The sequence below is a fragment of the Phocoena sinus genome, chromosome 7 (genome assembly GCF_008692025.1).
Source record: "Phocoena sinus isolate mPhoSin1 chromosome 7, mPhoSin1.pri, whole genome shotgun sequence".
Classification (NCBI taxonomy): Eukaryota; Metazoa; Chordata; class Mammalia; order Artiodactyla; family Phocoenidae; genus Phocoena; species Phocoena sinus.
In genome coordinates, this window is record NC_045769.1 from 13,472,218 (window position 1) to 13,492,775 (window position 20,558).

The 20,558-nt window shown below is 39.5% G+C and overlaps 1 protein-coding gene across 6 annotated transcripts in view; it reads left to right on the forward strand.

Moving 5' to 3' along the window:
- DOCK10 (dedicator of cytokinesis 10) overlaps positions 1–20,558 on the forward strand; it is a 287,062-nt gene that overhangs the window by 100,761 nt on the left and 165,743 nt on the right. The window contains exon 2 of one of the 6 annotated variants that reach the window (XM_032637064.1): positions 7,565–7,802. The exons of the other annotated variants lie outside the window; for them this stretch is intronic. Within the exon in view, the coding sequence (XP_032492955.1) occupies positions 7,698–7,802 (105 nt within the window). The 5' untranslated portion in view covers positions 7,565–7,697. The remainder of the gene's footprint in view (positions 1–7,564; positions 7,803–20,558) is intronic. 6 annotated transcript variants of the gene reach the window in all.

The following is a 20,558-nucleotide window of genomic DNA, read 5'->3' on the forward strand; positions in this document are numbered from 1 at the left end:
TAAGATGGGTTGAGAAGCAAGTAAAGAAAGCAGGTGGAAATGAACAGAAAGTACTTTACCAGCTGCTCAAATTAGGTTTTGTGGATTCAAGTATGATGTCGTGTGTGGCTGTGTAAGTCTTAACCACCAGGGTTTCAGTTACTCTGCATCTCTAACGGTACTTTCTCGGTAATGTTTATTAAGTAGGTTCAGATGCGTTTTCAGTGAAACAAAAATCTCTGTCCTCTGGTTTCTTAGATTGCACGAGGATGTCATTTGCTGTTTGTACAGCCTATTCAAATACAGTGCAAACATAAATATTTTAGAGATGACCTCAGAGCGTGTTGCCTTTAGCTTATAGCCTTTGTTTTCTGTGTTTATGTATTTGATTACTTCACCAATACCCATCATCTAAATTTGTCTCTTTGGTTCTGCCCTCCCTCCCCACAACTATGATTTTCTTTCTCACCTTATTTCACTGCCAACTTTTTCCAGGAAGTGACCTATAAGCCAAATGTCTATTTCCTCTCACTCATTTCTTGCCTCCACTGAAACCTGCATCCCACCTCACTGTTCAACAGAAATTCAAAGGCCAAGTACTGTCCTGCCTACACCTTCTTCTCAGTGCATTCTTAATGTTAACATTGTCTTCAAAAGATAGGTGTAAAAAGCAAGCTGTGGTCCAGAATAAGACTGTGCGAGAGACAGTTTTCTAAAGATACCTCTCCCCCTCAACAGGACTCTCTGGTGCTTCAATGAAACACGCATCTTAGTACTGCTATGAAGGCACTTTGTGGATGTAAATTAAGGTTACTTATCAGCTGGCCTTAAAATATAGAAATTATCCTAGATCGTCTGGGTGGAACCAATCGAAACACATGAGGCCTTAAGAGCCAACACTTTTCTCCAGCTAGTAGAAAGATGCAGAGAAGAGATATTTAGGAGAAAAGGAAAAGTCAGAGAGATTTCAGAAAGGTTCAACCCATTGCTGCTGACTTAGAAAGGGGCCATGGGCCAGAGAATGCAGGCGGCCTCTAGAAGCTGACAATGACCCCTGGCTGACAGACAGCAGGAAACTGGGACCTCAGTCCTACAACTGCAAGGAATTGAATTCTGCCAACAACCTGAATGAGCCTGGAACCAGTATCTCCTCTGGAGCCTCCAGAAAGGGACACCACCCTGCTGACACTTGGATTTCAGCCTTGGGAGGCTCTAAGTGGAGAATCAGCTGAGCTGTATCATACCCAGATTTCTGACCCACAAAAACTATGAGACAACAAGTGGGTGTTGATTTAAGCCAATAAATGTGTGGTAATCTGTTATAGCAGCAATAGAAAACTAATACAGACTACTAGAACTTTGCCTCAAATTTCTGATATCTTAGCATTCAAATTCCTATTTCTTCTAAAACATGGTGAAGACTTACCATCTTAATTAAATTCCAGATACCCAGACGCTTATCTACTGAAAATTGCAAACTTAGTTTCTCTTTCTGGACACCATGGAGCCAGACTCTGAAGACACATATAAGAATTCGTGCATCTGTGTATTTTGTTATGTACATGTATATGCATATATAGGTGTGTCTGTACATGAATACGTACCTAGCTAGACCTGGTAAATGTCAGTCATAGTCAATAAGTAATACTTTACATATATGCATATATAGGAATCTTAGCAATTATATATACACGTGTGTATTTTTTTCCTCAGGGCTGAGTAATAACATATATTATTTCATGACAGTCTTGTAAGCTGTATACTAATTGCTCCATTGTAAATATAAGAAATGGGAAGACAGAGGTCACGTAATTTGCTGGAGGTTATCTAGTAGGTGGTTGAAGAGGGTTCAAATATAGATCTGTCTGGATCCAAGACTGCAAGGTCTTTAGTTTTCATCTTGCTTATCTCTCATGCTGGATCTTTTTGGACATCCTTGGGTCCTACCTCCATCTCTGCCCTGATGCCGTGTGTCACCCTCCTTAAACTCCCTTCCTCAGTGCATCTGGACACCACACTGCCCTGCTAGTTTCCCCCCAGTATCGCTATGCCTTCTCAGTTTCCTAAGTTGCCTTCTATTTATCATATATAAAAGAATTTCAGGATTATGTTCTCAATTTTATGCTACTCTGTTCTCCAAAAATTCAGTTTACTTTTAGATTTTCAATTTTAACTCTTTCGATGACTTTCACCTGGATATCTCCAGTCCTGACTCTTTCCTGAGTTCCAGGCACACGTATAAATAACAGTGGTGCTTAAAATGCCCATTTTTCTATCTTCTTGACATGTCTAAATCAGCATTAGTGGAAAAGAAGTCCTCTCTTCTTGCCACCCTTTTTCCCTCAGACATACTATCCATCTCCTTGATGGCCAGACTCAGAAACCTACTGGCATCTTTGGACCTCTCTTCTGATTAGGGGCATGAGCTCTGGAGCTGGACTGCCTGGGTTTAAATCCCAGCTGTGCTACTTACTTGTTTTGGAACCTTGGACCAATTGCTTAACTTCCCAAGACCCAAGTATCTTCCTCTGTAAAACTAAGTGGTGATAACAGTAATAGTAATACCTACTTCACAGGGTTGTTGCATGGTTTAAATAAGGCACTATAAATATTTAGATCAGCACCCAGCACCTAGTACTTGCTTGATAAATTTCAACTATCATTCATTTTCCATTTAATTGCCAGATCTTCATCTGTGAAGTCTGTGGTTATGATTCTGATGCCAAGTTTTCTGCCCTCCACTACTCTATGTTAATATCTGGGTTAATGCAGACTACTGCTCGGATCATACTCCCCAAAATCTAGCCTACATGTAATTATCAGATGACTCTTCTAAAGGTACTATTTTAATCATAATTCAAAAATCCATGGGACAAAGTGAGAGAGTGGCGTGGACATATATACACTACCAAACGTAAGGTAGATAGCTAGTGGGAAGCAGCCGCATAGCACAGGGAGATCAGCTCGGTGCTTTGTGACCACCTAGAGGGGTGGGATAGGGAGGGTGGGAGGGAGGGAGACGCAAGAGGGAAGAGATATGGGGACATATGTATATGTATAACTGATTCACTTTGTTATAAAGCAGAAACTAACATACCATTGTAAAGCAATTATACTCCAATAAAGATGTTTAAAAAACAAAAAAAAAATCCTTTAGTGACTTTCCATGGCTTTTGGTATACGATGGAAACTTTCATCATCTTAGCATTTAAAACCTTCCATGAACTGGTCCTGGCTTCTATTTTCAATTGTTTCTGCCTCTACTCTCCTACTCAGCCCTTGGCTATAGACAGGCTGGACTTCCTATTTTTTTTTTTTTATCTTTATTAGAGTATAATTGCTTCACAATGGTGTGTTAGTTTCTGCTTTATGACAAAGTGAATCAGGTATACATATACATATGTCCCCATATCTCTTCCCTCTTGCGTCTCCCTCCCTCCCACCCTCCCTATCCCACCCCTCCAGGCGGTCACAAAGCACCAAGTTGATCTCCCTGTGCTATGCGGCTGCTTCCCACTAGCTATCTATTTTGCGTTTGGTAGTGTATATATGTCCATGCCTCTCTCTCACTTTGTCACAGCTTACCCTTCCCCCTCCCCATATCCTCAAGTCCCTTCTCTAGTAGGTCTGTGTCTTTATTCCTGTCTTACCCCTAGGTTCTTCATGACATTTTTTTTTCTTAAATTCCATATATATGTGTTAGCATACGGTATTTGTCTTTCTCTTTCTGACTTCCTACTTTTTCTTAAATATTCTTTCTTGGCCTGCCTCTTAGTTTCTGTGATAACGAACAGTTATGGTAACTATACCAGGCAATGAGTTGAAATTTTAAAGTGTCATCTCATTTATACTCACAAAAACTCTGTGAGGTATCTACTATGCTCTCCCTATTTTACAGATGAGAAAACTGAGGCCTGGAGAGGGTGAGTATTGCCTGAGGATATAGGATATAGTTAGGAAGCATGGACCCAGGAGCTGCCTCTAAGCAGATTCCAGATCCCATGGTTTTAACCATTGTATCTTATGCCTTCTCTATGCTACATTCCTCTTTTCTAGAGTATCCTTTACCCTTCTCCCATCTATTTGACTCAAACCTATTCAAAGTCTCCCTTAGGTCCTGTCTTTATTATAAAGCTTTCCCAGTCTCCTTTACACTTTAGTGAACTCCTCTGTCGGGTACAAGCTTCTCAAGACTAGGAAGAGTATTACATATTTCTCATGAAGCTCAGCAATGCCTTGAGTATAGTAATGAATTCTGATCATTGATTGGTACCAGATTTCTTTACTAATGAACTTGACAGTGATTCCTTGTGATTGAGCCAGCTAATCTCTGATTTCTCTTTATTGCCCATTCTTGCCCAGTGCCCTAGTTAGGTTCTTTGATTGTCAACAAGTGTCCGAACTTAAGCAGAAGTTGCTCCAGTATGCTGGAGAAACAGACTTGGTCTGAAATCAAGGAGCTCAGTAGAAGCTCAACTGTGCCATCCCATGGAGCACTGAACTCCATGCTACTGGATTTTCTCCTCCTTTGCAGTCACCACAGGTTATGTCTTTCTGACATTCCCATATACTGCCCGGCAATGCCTCCTTTTGCCAATGTTAAAGGTAGCTGCAATCAACAGCTTAGCAAGGAGAGAAATGAGTCATTCTCACATTGCAGAAGTCGGGAAGTGGGAGGGACTCCAGGATAAAGAACTGTGGTGCCTAAAGAGGAATAGAGGAGAGACGAGATGCAACTGTTAGAAAGAGAGGAAGTCACTTACGAGTTGCTCAAGATTATTAAATGCTTCGTTATAAGACAACGTTCCTATCTTCTAAAACTATGAGCTAGGGATTTAGGGTAACATGAATAAGCGGGTCCCCAGATGGACCTCAGAGATTGGTGACCCCCTACCATGCACACACATTTTCTGAGTCCTTACATTTTCCTGCTGAGTGAGTCCAGTTTTGTTATATTCTCAAACAGGTCCATGATCCGAAAGGGTTGTGAAATACGACTTTCAGCTATTAAAATAGAAACATAATCTTACATACTCGGGAAATCAGGTGACCCAAAAAGGCAGACTCCCATCATATAAGGAAGAAAGTTAAACCTGAAAATTATGCACGTGCTATAACGTACCTGCTCATCCAACAGATGCCAAAGAGTTACTCAGAGTGTGAATGTTGATAAGAGCGAAAGACAGACAGTGGAATTTCTATATATCCCATGACCATGGATCCAAAGGCATTCTGCTCTGTGGAATCTTTGGATGCCTACTTAAACCAATTACAGAATAACAATATAGTTTACCTCCTCAGTTGTTATTTTTGTAGCATCTTGCTATTTTTCTCAGTTTTTGAAAGAAGCTACCTTGGTCTCCATACTTTGGCAAGGAATGAGCGGTATCTCTTTTTGCCTGCCTTGCACAAATCTCTGCATGAGAAGGTAGAGGTGCACAAGAGGCTAGAGTCTGAGGGATACATATGTGCATCAACTAAATCTGGTCTTTATTGGGGAAATACTATTGGGAAATGGCCTATGTCAGGATAAGGCAACCATGATAAAGGTGAAGGCTTATTACAGATTAAATAATAATCAATAATGAGGCTTATTAAATAAGCAAATGGCCTCTATTAGTGCCTTGCCTTTGGAACTAGCTGGTTAAGTGGGAGTTTCCCTGAGGATAGCCGCCTTCATTACAGAATCATAACTATGCTTGCAGAAGTGGCTTCTCAGGGTGAGATACGAACTTCTTACCCCATCTTGTCTAGGACCCTCTCCCCCCACACACAAAAAGGCAAGGGAGGAGCATTCAAAGCCATCAGAGGAGGCTTTCTGAGGAAGAGACATTTCAAGTAAAGACTGAAGGAAGCTGAGGAAAAGCCACATGGATACGTGGGACCATTCACTCCTAGGTGGCAAGTTGGCATATCCGTGGAAGACATCGGGGCCTGCACCATTAACCGTGTTGAGCTCTAGAAAGAGAAGGCAAGGCTGTGGAGCAAAAGCCCCCCCCCCCAAAACCCCCGACTCATTGTGTTTACCCATTGTTCCCTTCCTCTGGTCGCTCTCCCCATTCCCATCTGTACCCTGAGTCCTGCTTCCAGCTAAGACACGAATGTAATAGCAGCCTTGTTATTTTTCTTTCTTAAAGTTCCAAACTCCCAGAATACTGAGAGCCTTTTGCAGAAATTGCTCTCCTGGTTAAGCTTCATGCTCGCGTCCACACTGCACATCACACTGCCCTCTGTGCGAAGATTCCCCAACAAGTGTCTGTGGAACTGACTCCCTGACAGTTACTCCCTTCAAAATGCCCCTTGCTCAGGACTCATCTCCTCGGAGAGCTGGTAGGAGCTTGTGTCTCGGTGTTTGTGAAGATCAGTCCTCAATGGAAATATTCCTTCAACCATCTTTTAAACCCCAGAGTGCTTCCTAGACAAGCAATGGTTCCTTTAGCACCTACATCACACCGATGGACACCTCCGTTGTGGGGGTCCACCCTGCAGATGAAGAAACAAACTCTTGAAGAAACTGAATGAATGTCTCCCACAACAATCGTTTTTTAGAACCCAGCTTTCTAATGTTTAATCAATTATTTCCTAGTCCTGTGGCCTCCAAATATTTCCTATCTCATGCACTTTGTAGAAAAAATTTGGCTGCACTCCCATCTTCTGTGTGTATTTATAAATTATATAGTCCTTGCCAGTAGCTAACATTTCAAAACACAATATACATAGGGGACAAGGTTCATTGCTAAGCACAATATTTATGTCCTTCATTTATTCTTTTATTAAACAATTATATGTATATATACTGAGAATCTTCTGGAAGCCAGGCATGGTTTTGACCACTGAAGACACAGTGAATGAAGCAAAAAAATTCCCACTCTCTTGTGGCATAGACTCTAGTGGAGGATGACAGTCCATAAGTAAAATAAGGAAAATGCATAGTAGTGTCACATGCTAGTAAGTGCCATGGGGGAAAAGAAAACAGGAAGTAGCACTGGGGTGGGTTTGAGGGGAGAGGTGCACTTTTAAATTGCCCCAGAGAAAGGGAATAAGGATCTAAAGATTAGGGAATTAACTATTTGACTATATGTAACCGTTTGACGTAGAGAATGAAGGTGTCCATGTCAATGTGTTATGTTAAATATTAGTAAAGCACAGTTTCTCTATCTAGATGACTAATATAAATAGAATTCTAATATTTTCCCCTTGTGCCTAAGTGATCCTCTTGGACACCTCCCTGGAAAGACTGTTAATGTAATCTACGCATACATGACCAACTGATTATTGCAGTTCACCTTGGGGATCTAGCCACAGTGCTAAAATTTGGATGGCTGTTACACTGACAGACATGGCAGCCTACCGTAAATTAGCTCTTTGATTCAGTCTTGACTTGGTTCCAAGGGTGAGTTTACATCCTATGGTTTATTTAGCTGTGAGCAATTCTCTTAAACATCCAAAGTCATTTTGTGTTTTTCATCCTGCTTTAAAGCAGGTGATTAGGGAGAATAAATGCACAAAAGCGCTTCTGAACAGCTGGTAGTTACTCACTCACAGGAAGCAGTAACTTGTCGGTTTTCTTTTCCTTTCTATTCAGTTATGTTAATGTAGCATGAGCATTTCCCTTTTTGCCGGAGAAGAAAAATTTGTTCGGCCTGGTGAAGCTTCAGAAGGAAGAGGCTTAAAGAAATTGATATTTTTAAATATCTTGCCACTCAAATAACAATACAATGAGCTTCCGAGGAAAGGTTTTTAAACGGGATCCCAGTGAATTTTGGAAGAAGAGACGAACAATGAGGAGAAAAAATCAAGAAGAAATCCACAGATTTAGTTCTGTAGGTATCTGAATGTTGTTTGCTTTCCATCTTTTCTTAATACTTTAAAAAAAAAAAAAGATTAGCTCTGGAGTGGTATGCTAACCTAGGCTATGGGCAAAGTCTTATTAGATGGAACAGAATATTCAACCCAGTTCATAAATATCCTTTTTTACTTACATCATTATTTTTTAATTACTTCCATCATTAGTTTAAAACATATTGGAAGAGGTTGGAAGTAGCTAAAACATTACTGACTTATTTGGAATATTGGAATTACTTCCATCATTATTTTAAAACATGTTGATACAGGATTTAAATAGTTAAAATACTACTAGAATATTCTCTTTTTTAAAGAAAAGCCTACCATTGCCTCAATTAAGACCCCAATTGATGACTTGTATACAGTTGTGTGTGTTTTTTTTTTTTTAATTTATTTTATTTATTTATTTTTGGCTGTGTTGGATCTTCGTTGTGGTGCACAGGCTTCTCATTGCAGTGTCTTCTCTTGTTGCGGAGCACGGGCTCTAGGTTCCTGGGCTTCAGTAGTTGTGGCACATGGGCTTAGTTGCTCCGCGGCATGTGGGATCTTCCTGGACTAGGGCTCGAACCTGTGTCCCCTGCATTGGCAGGCAGATTCTTAACCCCTGGGCCACCAGGGAAGTCCCTACATGTTTTTTAAAAAGTATTACTGCTCTATTTTTATCATTTACCACTTATGATTTGTTTTAAAGTTCTTAGAAAGAGCAACCCAAAATAGGAAGGGAAATGTAAATAAGTATTTAATTAAATGAGCCAAGGAAGAGAGGAAAAATTGGTAAGTTTTAAAGGTAAAAAGATTTGGTTTTGTCTATTGTTTAAAAATGTTTCTGCTTTAGCATTCTTAAAATAAGAAATCTGGAAACGTGTACTTATTACAGAATTCCAGATTTCTATCTGTAAGAACTATGGGTAGCTGAGTATCAGGGTAGATGGCTAGAGCTTCAGTGATTCACATGTAATGTGGCCCACTTTATATGATAAATGGCTACAACAACATGATTGGGTATTTCTTTTTACAGGAATGTTTATTTTACCTGGTGGTTCAAGTTTTGCTTGCTTTTCTTCAAGGCAGGGGTTCTTCAGCTCAGCATACTATCATTTTGGGTTGGAGAGTTCTTTGTTGTTTGGGGATGTCCTGTGCATTGTACAATATTTAGTGACATCCTGGGCCTTAACCACTAGATGCTGGTGGAAAGCTCTGCCCCATTTTGACAAGCAAAAATGTCTCCAAACATTGCCAAATGTCACCTTGGGCAGGGAGGGTGATATTCCAGGTGGAGAGCTACTGCTCTAGAGGTAAATAATCTTTTTGTTTATATCAACACCTTTAATCTAGAAACAGAACAGCTTAAAAAATATATGCATTTGATAATATAGTGATTGTTTATGAATAGTCGTTGAATAAATATGAATAATCAAATGAATGAATAGTCACTCAGTCTTTGATAGGCCAAAATCAGGTACGGAATACTCCATCTCAAGTAATAGTGGTTGTCTTTATACTTACGATCTGTCTGGTGGTAATTTAATGGGAGTAGAATTTACTGGAGGTCTGGTACATAGGATTGATGCCTTGCTATTTCTACCACAGGGTCTTAGTAGTACGTGTCTCCCACTGGGAAACATGGGTAATTGACCCCCTCGACCTTGTTCCCGTGGGATGTGGCCGGGTCCCTCCACTCAGTGTTTCATAAAGGGAATATGCAGAGCTCAGAACCTAACCTCTTGGTCCCCACCGGCCCCACAGGATGCTCAGTTGTGACTTCTCTACCAGCCCCATAAAAGCCTCATAGGTTGTTTACCATCAGCCCGTTGAAGAGGATAAGTGTTTGAAAACTTGTTTGGTTTGAGATATGTTAACCTTCAGACCAGTCCAAAAAACGTTAATTTCCTAGCTGCCTTTCTGTCAGTGGAATTTAGAAGTTCCAAGGGTTATGTCGCCATAAGGTTTACTTCTTTTTGTGTCCACTAAAAGAGATAACACACAGGAGAAGAACGAGTCTATCTTACAGAGCCCACACACAGGATTTGGCATTAGGACAGTCCCTGGTGTGTCTCCATATAATGAAGCTAATCACTCCGTGAATTATCTTAATTGCATTTGAAGGTATTGCTACTGAGAGCTATGGGGAAAGCAGCCAGTAAGGATAGAGTGTTTTCCCACAGCATTCAGTAGCTGTGCATTCCCACTTAATTAAGATCATTCATACAGCGGTTCGCTTTCTTCTGTAGAAGGCACTGGGACTCCCTGCTGCCATTGCCTGCCTTTGGTCCTCCTAAGATAGGCATATCTTCTTTCACAGGTTGTCTCTTCTGTTGAGTAGGGGATTGCTCAATCCATCCTTAGGTATTATCCCGGGCTTTCATTTTAGAAAAAAAAAAAAGAGACTCCAAGAAAGTGAAACATGTAATTAGAGGGCTAGGGGGTAATTCTGACTGTCTCGCCCACGGTCCATGTGACCTTGGGCAGGTTACTTAAATCGCTCTGAGCCTCAGCTGCCCCTTCCGTAAAATGTTCCTAACAATACCTGCCCTGTCTTAAGATTGTTTACTGGAATTCATTTCGATCATGTGGGTTCTGAACATGATTTGAACGTTGTAAAAAGTTATGAGTTGCAAGTGTTATGAGTATTAATAAAACCAAGTAAAATGTCTCCATTTCCAAGGGCAGAGGAAGTGGGGTATAATTGTGGAGTGAGATTGTCTTTTCAGTGACTGCAGCATTGAAGCCACTGGGCTATAGGTGACTCCTTCCTCCCGGGACGCTTTTTCAATGACAGAGCCACTCAGTAGACAAAATTCTGAATTGCCTCAAGCTGAGTGCTCACGGGGGTCCCAGATCACTCTGTGTGTCAGTGAGGTTTGCCTTAGAAATGCCATTTCCCGCCCTGGCTCCCACCAAAGCCCAGCTTAGCTGAAGCCCATTCAGAACCAGATTGGACTTTCCACAGCACATTCATCTAAGCTAAACCAACATCTCTAGAACTGCTTCTGAGATGCCTGGATAGGTGATAAGGAAGAAGCAATTCAAGTGTCAAAATGCCCAACAAATGAAGATAAGTCTTACAGTGAGGTCACAGAATAAAACAACGATTTCTTTTGAATTTTTGGATATACTTATATACTGGATATACTTTCATACTGGTGAAAGAAGAAATAATGATCGCTGGAAATAATTATCACAGATTGTGTTTTTATAATGATTGTGTGGATTTTGAATTCAACAAACCATTTCTTGCTCTAAGACAAATTTAGAAATGGTTTAGTATCAGAGTAGTCTAGAATACTTAACCGGAAGTCTGTGACTTCCTAAGTGGTATACAGCCCAAACTTTATACTCTCATGATCCAGACTGACAATTCTGTTTATTTGGTTTTCTTCAGATGCTGTTTATTTAACTCTGTTGGAATTTTTTATTGTTTCGGAAGCTTCCCTTATTGCTCCAGTTTTCAGGTGTCTTGTCTAAGAAATCCCTTTCCATGTTTTAATCCACTTATCACAGACAACATACGATACGAGAAAGTGCAACTGCGTTATAAGAAAAGTTTGAGGAACTTACTTGTTAGATCATCAAGTAGAACTACTTCCCTTAATTTTTGAAGTGTGTATGGTGTTCTGTAGTTGAAGGTTTTCTCTTTAACTGTCTTTCTATTTTTATTTTTCTTTTTTTATCCAATCGTTCAGTATGATCTCTGGCGCATAGGGTGGAGGTTAATAAAAAGACAGTTTCCTTCCTAAGTTGCATATCCTCATTTAGAAAGATTAAATATACTATTGAATTGAGTTATGATATCAGTCATCTGTACTATCAGAAAAAAATGCAAAATTTATTTAAGTAAATGTGAGTTGTTATTTTTAAGTTGTTACTGGCTTGTGGATAATTAATCTGCAGGATTTCAAAGTGTTTAGAAGACTTTGTCTACAAATGAAAATCCCTCCTCCTCTTTAGTCATAGACTATTAGCACTTTAATAGAAAATTGAAAATTGTAGAAAACTATAGATGGAGAATGTAATCTGAAATATTTATATCTCCTACATATGTCATTTTATTAAATGTCTTGTGCTGTTGTCTTTCAAGTCTGTTTTTTTATCTTTACTCTTCCATGTTAATGTGGACAGCTTCTCCCTGGTCTTCTGTGCTTCCTTACTTACTGATACCGTTTTATACAAACATTCACAGTTACCTATTTAGGTTACTTTACAATGAACCAGTTAGCTGAAAGGAAGCACAGGATGGGGGTCCCAGGAACCAGGATGATGGTTCCAGGAAACAATGAAATGAGATGGAATCAGGGTTGGAATACAACGTAAAGCAGGGATGAATGCTATAAATGGACAAGGTGGAAGGAAGCAAAGAAACAGGAGTAAACAGGGGATATGAATTCAGTCCAGACCACAGAAATGGAGAAGTGTAAGTTGAAACTGGATCTGAGGAGTCTGCCTGTGGCTGAAGCAATAGGGAACAGCTAGCTCAGATGCTGCATAGCTGCAGAGAAGATGCTTTCAAAATGGACTTCGGATTAGTACCTGCAGTTGAACCAAGAATGACCTTACTTTCCTCGAGACTGAGTGCTAGGAGAGGAAGCAGAGCTAAATCCAGACAGAGACAAGGTGGAGGAGAACTGCCAAGCCAAACTGGGCAGAGCTTAGCTCCATGATAATGTTCTTTACAACTATCTGAGCAGGAGGTGGACCATTTGTCAGAGGGGGGTGGGGAGGGGGCAGAGTGGACAGGAAATAACACCATGATCCCCCCGTCTTTTATTTCCGAGATGACAGCAGTACAAAACTTTCCTAATGCAGACAGTCCCTCAATTGGTGGCAGGTTCCACTGTGGCTTTTGACACAAACGTTATCTAGAATTCTCAGTTGGAAAACTTCTGTTTTCCACCTGTCTTCTCTTTCTTATGTGTCTACTTTACTCCTCATACAAAACACTTCACTTCTGACGCCTCTGGTCACCAAATATGTGGAGGTTTTTCCCCACACCAAGAAATTCTGTGTAGCACCAGCTGGGTGTCCTAAATTTAAATCGGTTCTAACATCGCCTACCTGGAGGTCATGTCAGATCTCACAGGTTAAGCTCAGTCCTACGAGGCTACCCCCCATCCCATGTCAGATGCCAACCACAAGTCTAGGTTATCACCTGCGCTTCTGACCAATGGGCTATAGATTGGAGGTTCCAGCCACCCGCTCTGACTTCAGACGCCAGGTGCGAGTCCAAGTTGTTATCTGTACTTCTGATCCACTGGCTATAAATCACAGGTTCCCATGATCCCCTCTCTGGTTCGACTAATTTGCTAGAGCAGCTCACAGAACTCAGAGAAACATTTTACTTACTAGATCACTGATTTACTATAAAAGGATATAACTCAGGAACAGCCAGATGGAAGAGATGCATAGGGCAAGGTATGGGGAAAGGCACCAGTCTCCCCCAGTCTCCAGGTGTTCACCAACCCAGAAGCTCTCCACACACCATCCTTTTGGGTTTTTATAAAGGCTTCATTTCACAGGCATCGTTGATTAAGTCATTGGCTCTTAAACACTGATTCAACCTCAAACCCCACTTGATCTCCCCAGAGGTCAGGGAGGTGGGATGGAAAGGGCCAGCTCTCTAATCACGTGGTTGGTTCTCATGGAAACCAACCTCCCACCCCCACCCTGTCCAAAGTCATTCATTAACATAACAAAAAACACCATCATGTTCTTAGGAAATTCCAAGGGTTTTAGGAGCTCAGTGCCATAAAGGAGGATGAAGACCAACTTTATATTTCTTATTATAAATCATAAAATCACACATTCCTTATATGATTCCTTAATATACCTTTTCATCTCCTTTTCTTCATCTTCCGTACCATTTTATAAATGTTTCTTAGTCCTCTGTCCCTACGACTTCCTCCCCTGAAGTGCCCAGTGACCTCCCACCAGCCCCCAGCCTTCTAATTTCCCTCATTGTGGAAACTGACCAAGGGAGCAGGAATAGTACCCAAGCTACAGCTCTATTGTAGAATCTTCCCAATAGGAAAAGAAAAAAAGCATTTCTGATTCTTATTCCTGCAAAGCTAAGACCTTTGCTGGTAGAGTGTAGTGGAGGGGACCAAAGGCTTTATCCTGAGCTCGATTGAAATATCAGTTGTTCCATCAAGTTGCTGAGCAGGTCCTCAGATTCCAAGTTTCTGCATTTGTAAAATAAAGCAATGATGACCTCTTCTAGGCTTGATATGAGTATTCAATGAGAGAAAGTGTTAAATACTTATTATAGGCCTTGCCATTTGATCATGATAATAGTAGTAGGAAAATAAAAGCTATCATTAGCATATATGGGGTAAATGATAAAAAATGGTAGTGTCTAAAGTTACTATTAGTATTAAATTGTTTGGTGTGACTATGTTATTTCTACAAGTAAAAATACGTGAATTGGTTTTAATACAACAAATACAGCAAGTGTTTTCTCTTAAGATGAAAATGACAGAATGAAGGAAGGTGATACAGGGCCAGCAATGGCTTAGAGACACCTGGTCGGTCATCTCTAACACAACTTCCAGTGCAACCTGGCACCTCCTATAGAGACAAAATTATAGTTTGTGACAACATCAGCACTGAAAGCAAATGTGGACATAAACTTATTTTTTGGCCCCAGTTGCTCTCGTGACATCAGAGAGGGATGATTAGAATGGATTAGGCTTAGTGGAAAATTAGAGATGAAGGCTGCACTGAGTTTATCACCTTGGAAAACCAAGAAGGTATTTGTCCCCCATTCTCAGGATGCATGATACCTGATGTATTTTTTATAGAGTAGGATGACGTTGGAATTCATTAGTAACACATGAGTTTACTAAACCTACATCCTGTACTTCAAGGAGTCATTGGCTACAGGAGAGGTTCTCCTTTAAGATGATTCAAATGCAAACAAAGGTAAGTTGAGGAAATAATAGTCCCTTACTGTAGGCGCTGCTCCTTGTATTATATCATTTTAGATTCTTTTAGATGCAAGCAGAAGAAAGCTTCCCTGGTAAACAAACATATCCAGAGAAGGGAACAGAAGGAAGAATGGAGAGACAGACTGGGCAAAGAACAAGAATGGACTTAGAGCAGCTTGGGGCAGTGGGAAACAGGGATGGTTTTGGTGTTTGGAACTAATGGATGGTCGTGTGGGATTTTGGCATCTCTCCTTCAAGATTCAGAGTCCTGGCGGGAAGTGTTCAATGGGCTGGGGTCACGTGCCCTTGATCACGGAAAAACAGGACTTTTTAAATTATCAGACCCACCAACACTGCTCTTTACAGGGAAGGAGAAGGAAGTACCCCCTCAGAAGGAAATTTACATGCTAGTACTAAAAGAAAGCAGGATGGATGTTACTTAGGTCAAAAAACAACAAATGTCCACTATTCATATTCAGTTCCAAGTAGCCAAAGGTTAAGAAAGGAAATAAAAGAATGAGCTGACCAATCATTATGGGAAGGTTTATTGAACATATTCAATTCATGTTGTTGACAGGACTATTTACATTCATGTATTTGTGACATGTACATGTTTATGTACACACACACATACGTACCTCTCACATTTGACTCATTTGTGTGCCTGTTAAAGTACTAAAATAGTATCAGAGTTTAAGCTGGTGGCAGCTTTCATCACAGACTTTTATAAAAATTAATCTAAAAATCCTGGCAGCTGGCTCAAAGGCGTTAATTTCCCTGGTGTCAGGCGGACTTGTAATTGGGTTGTGATGTATTTTTAATGATATTTATTATCTTTCAAGTGTTTCTAGAAAACTAAATGAGACATGTAATTTAATTTGATTTAGATCTTCTTTCCTACTTCTTTACAAGTACCAGTGTTAGGCAAAGAAGCAGGCACTTTTCTTTTTTCATTTTCTGAGCAAAAATGAGTGAATTTTGACATGCTCCTAAGAGATATATGTTGTTAAATTGCCTTAAAAAAGAAAATAAGACTGAAAAGATTTAAATTCAGTTTGAAACTATACCTTATTTCATCCTATAAATCTCTTCGGGTCCTTAATTTTCCTAATGAAATTAAGGGTTAATAAAATAGAATATCCTGGTTTTTCTAACTATAAATATAATGACTAATCGTCCTTCATATTTGCAAACAACTTTGTAATTTACCAAGTTTAACCTGCTTTATATCACTGAAACGGACTAGGACATTTAAAGAGTTACTTTTGGCTGATTTCTTCTGAGATCTATGTCCGTTTTTGTTACCAAGGGAACTGTTTCCAAATTCAGCTTAATCTGAGTTTGCCCAGCTGCACAGCTCTTAACTTTGATTTAACTGGTGTTTATCCCTTCTCATGAAACTGTGTGGTTGAAGACAGAGAGAAGGTTAAAGGGTCAGCATAAGATGGCTTATTCCTTACTTAATCATTTCCTTTTTGGTAAGAAAAGTTTGTCTTGCTTTCTGAAGCTCAAACATTTGAGAAATTGTCCAGTGGAACTCCCTTTGATGAAAGGCTGAATTAAATCTGTCACACGACCACAGGCTGACAGCTGTGGCTGTGGATCCAGCTGTGTGGGGTCTTCGCAAATTTCTTGTTTGTTTTAAACACAGGTAGTGTGGAAGTTGGTTCCATTCCAGTTGCACTAAGGCCAAAGGGCCCTGGATGAACTTAAGATCTAAAGAATCCATGTGTCATTTAGATCTCTTATTTTCTTTAAGAAATGTAATCAGTCATCTTGATAACATTGAAATTAATTAACAGCTGTGTTGTTTCTAGTTTGTTTGGAGATGTCGAGATTGGTATTTTTTTTAGGGTCTGTCTAAAGACCGTGTGGCTCCTCACTGTTCCCTATTTGTCTGTAAGTCAAGATGTGAAGAGAATGTTTAAGTAATTGGCATGTCATGCCCTACTAGAGCCTTCTGTACTGGTCCTGAAGTACATACCTATTTTTATTTGTTTTTCTGGGTCATTAGCCCAGATGAATAATATTGTCAGCTGATGAAGGCATTCAGATATAAACTTAATTCTGTTATAAATACTAAAATTAGAATAAAGATTCAGATATCTGAAAGCCACAGGGGTGGTTGAGGAAAATAGAGGAAGTCTAGACTAGCATCACAGTAGACACTGCATGTCACAGAAAAAATACGAAACATCTCAAAGGTAGCGGAAAAAACTCTTTGCATAATACTGTTTCTTGAAAAGATCAGACTTTTTTGAAAAGCAGAACGAAGCAAGTGGTTCAGATCAGACTAACTAGAGTAACCCTAACGGTGAGTAACCAGTGCTTGGCTTCCTAATTACACTTAACATTTACAGCACAGACATGTGGCCCCAAACACAAGGGGTTTGCTATAGAGATTGTTCTCCATCTCTCATCCCATCAAACCCTTTTCCTGATTTTAGTCCTTAGCGATCCTATTAACTCCCTATTGCTCACAAACTTGACTTGCATGTGTGTAGGTTAGAGCTACAGAAAGAAATTCTAAATATCTTTTGATAAAACTTTGTTGTCTAGGTATTTATCTTGGCAAAGCTAATAAGTTTAATACTAAACTAATCCTAAATTGAATCCTTTTCTTTTGATCTGAAAATATAAATACAAGAAAATATTTTCTAGGTTGGTTTCTCAAGGAAAATAAAAGGCAGAATTTCAAAGTCACTTTCATTTGCTCATATACATAATTAGGTTGCCTTCCTTCTTCCTACCGGTCATAGAGCGGCCTGACTTGATTCAGGAGACACACAGAGAAGATGCTGCCCTTTTCTAACTTTCAGTGCTTTTCCTTATGCTTTTACCTCTTTTGCTTCCAGTAGAATCACTGATTATCAAGGTTTATTTGTTTGTTTGTTTGCTTTTTAAGGAAATTTAGATAGCAAACATAAAAGCACGTAGGACAGTTTCTGGTACGTGAAGAATTTAGTATCACCAGTTTGATTAGTTGGTCGGTTTGACTTGGTGTTGGGATATATTTGGGGTTAAACATATGTGGTAATTTTCAATCGTTTTCGAATAAAGAAAAATCTATATTTGCCTCGCTTTTGGTGGTTCACTTAACACCCTCACATACTTCATCTCTTTGATCCTTATGACAGCACTGCTGTAAGCAGGAAGTTTCCCTTTGATTCATTTGAGTCAGTCTCTCTAAGTCTCAGTTTAAATGACTGTCCAAGTTACTTAGCTGGGAGGTAAAAGACCCTGGACTTCGAACTAGAGATTCTGGCTTTTGATCCTTTGCAAGAGTGGCCAATGCACAGAGCTGCTTAAGTAACTTACCAAATGTCTGTGGTTCCCTACAGAGCTCAAAATACTTCTGTTCATAAATTTCTAATTGTTCTTCCCTTTCTTGCTGACATTAGCTTCTAGAATCACATACATAATCTGTAGTTATTTTCCCTGGTCTCTTTTCACCAGTGTTTTATTTCTCTTTTTTAATTACTTGAAGTTGTTAGTAGTTGAACTTTCATGTGCTTTTCTACTTTCCCTCTTTGGTGTATTTTCAAAGGGTAAACAATTTTAAAACCAAGCAACTCCCCAGTGTTTTCAGAGACATGAGAGTTTTGAAAGGCCAAGTTCATTTTTCACCATGATGAAAGAAATATATGTTCATTACAGAAGATTTGGAAAATGCAAAAATTCAAAATAACAAAATCCTAAACATCATAGTCCCATCTAAATATAATTGATAATATGTGGATACAGATTTCTAATTCTTTTCTTTAATTTTTAAAAATTTTGTGCAGTTATTCAGTGTGCAGTATTTATTCCCACTTTTACTTAACAATACATAAGCAATTTTGCTTGTATTGCAAACTTTAGAAACTCAGTTTTAATGAGCATGTACTGTTTCTTAGAATGGATGTGCCATAATTTCCTAATCATTCTTTACCTTTAATAATTTATTGTTTCCCATTTTTAGCTCTGCTGGTCCTTCAGGCTTTATTACCCCTCAGAGATCTAGCTATTCTGGACTCAATTCTAATGTCATAATATGTGTGAATCTAGAACCATTGTCAGGATGCATTTGACTTCCTTTCCTTCCTCCTTTCATTGTCTTCTTTCCCTTTGCAGCAATACTTGCCATCTTGATCACGGACCCCAGCCTCCTCACGTTTCCCCACAAAAGCCAATCACATGCAAAATGTTGTGAGCTAACTAGCTTTACTGAATATTTGAAGAGTTACAAGTAGAATTACAGCATGTACCACACAATTTTTCACTGATTTTTTTCCAACTCCTATCCTATTTTCAGTATCCTTCCCAAAGCCCATTAAAGCACTAAGCCTTTCTCCACTACATACGATTCTTGGAAAATGTAAATCGCTTTTTGTGAACAACAACTCTGGTGTCTTCACCTTTTAGATATAGCCTCCACCAGCCTGCCTGCCTTTCTTAGCCCTCTTGCATTAAAGTGAACGTATTTTCTCCATCTTGTTACAAAGGTAATATTGCAATGATATCCTTGTATACTTCTTGGATTATATGTGTGGTTATTTCTTTAAAATAGAGTCCCAGAAAAGGAATTCCCGGATGAAAGGATATAAACTTATTTACTCAACAGATATTTGTTGAGCACCTATTATTTGCTCTCTGTACACATTAAATTTACAATACAGGTGCCTTAAATCCATGACTAGTGAAAATTTAAAACTCACAGCCTTTATCTACTGAACACTTATGTAACGAGTACTATGGGTAGTGTTGTTCTAAGAGCATAACAGATATTACCTCATTCAGTCCTATGATCTAACTCCTACTAAAATGTCCATTTTACAGATTGGGAAACTAAGGCACAGAGATTCTAACATGCCCAAAGTTCCATAGCCCGTAAGTGGCAATGCCAGGACTAGGAGCCCAGGAATTCTGGTTCTAGAGTGCATATTACACTCTCTGTTGCATCTCAACATAGAAAACCTATAATCACACTTCCCTAAAACGAGGCTGCGTGGTCTAGGTTATTTCTTAGATTCTGGGGAGATGTCTAGGTTGATCATTTAGTCATTGACTCTTTTCAGTGTTACATACTTCAAATGCTTAGATCTTCAGTGTCATTTCTACATCCATTTGCTTTTGAATTATAATTACGAAAATAATTCAGATCTTTGTGGTAGCACACCATGTTCTTGAAATTAGAGTCTTTAGCTAAAGCATGGACAGTCTGCTTGTTTCGTACCAGTAAACAGCTCCTGGCAGCTCAGGTTGTTACCAAGATGGCAGGTTCACCAATTCTAAGGCTTAGATTTGTGTTGGCGTTCCATGAGAAGTTGTGGAATAAGGAGAGGGGAAGAAAGCATTTGTTTTTGTGACAGGAGCCCATTCTTCTGCTGTGAAGTCGAATTGGAAGAGAGCTGTGGATCTGGGGGAGTAGATCAAACAAATGTCTTAATACTATATCAAAAGAATAGCCCTATTCCCACATCAGTGCAGCACCAGCCCTGCCACATAATGACGGGCACTGGTGGTTGCCTTTTCCCATGCCTGGAGTGATTTTAGAACAGCTAATGAAATTCATTACTCATTTGAGAGAAAAAGAGTAAGAGTAAAAAGCACTATAAAAGTCCAATCCAATTCAGGGTAATCTTGGCACATACCTTATCCCAGTTGGTGCATTTCCAAAGGAAAGAGGCACATTAAATTCAGGAGGGACAACCCAACTGTTGTAAAGCTGTAAATCAATGCTTCTCAGTCCCCAGTTTCACTCAAAATCTCTGTAAGGAGCAGCAGTGAGAAATTAACCGATCCCATCATCTTTGTATACATCTGTCTCTTTGA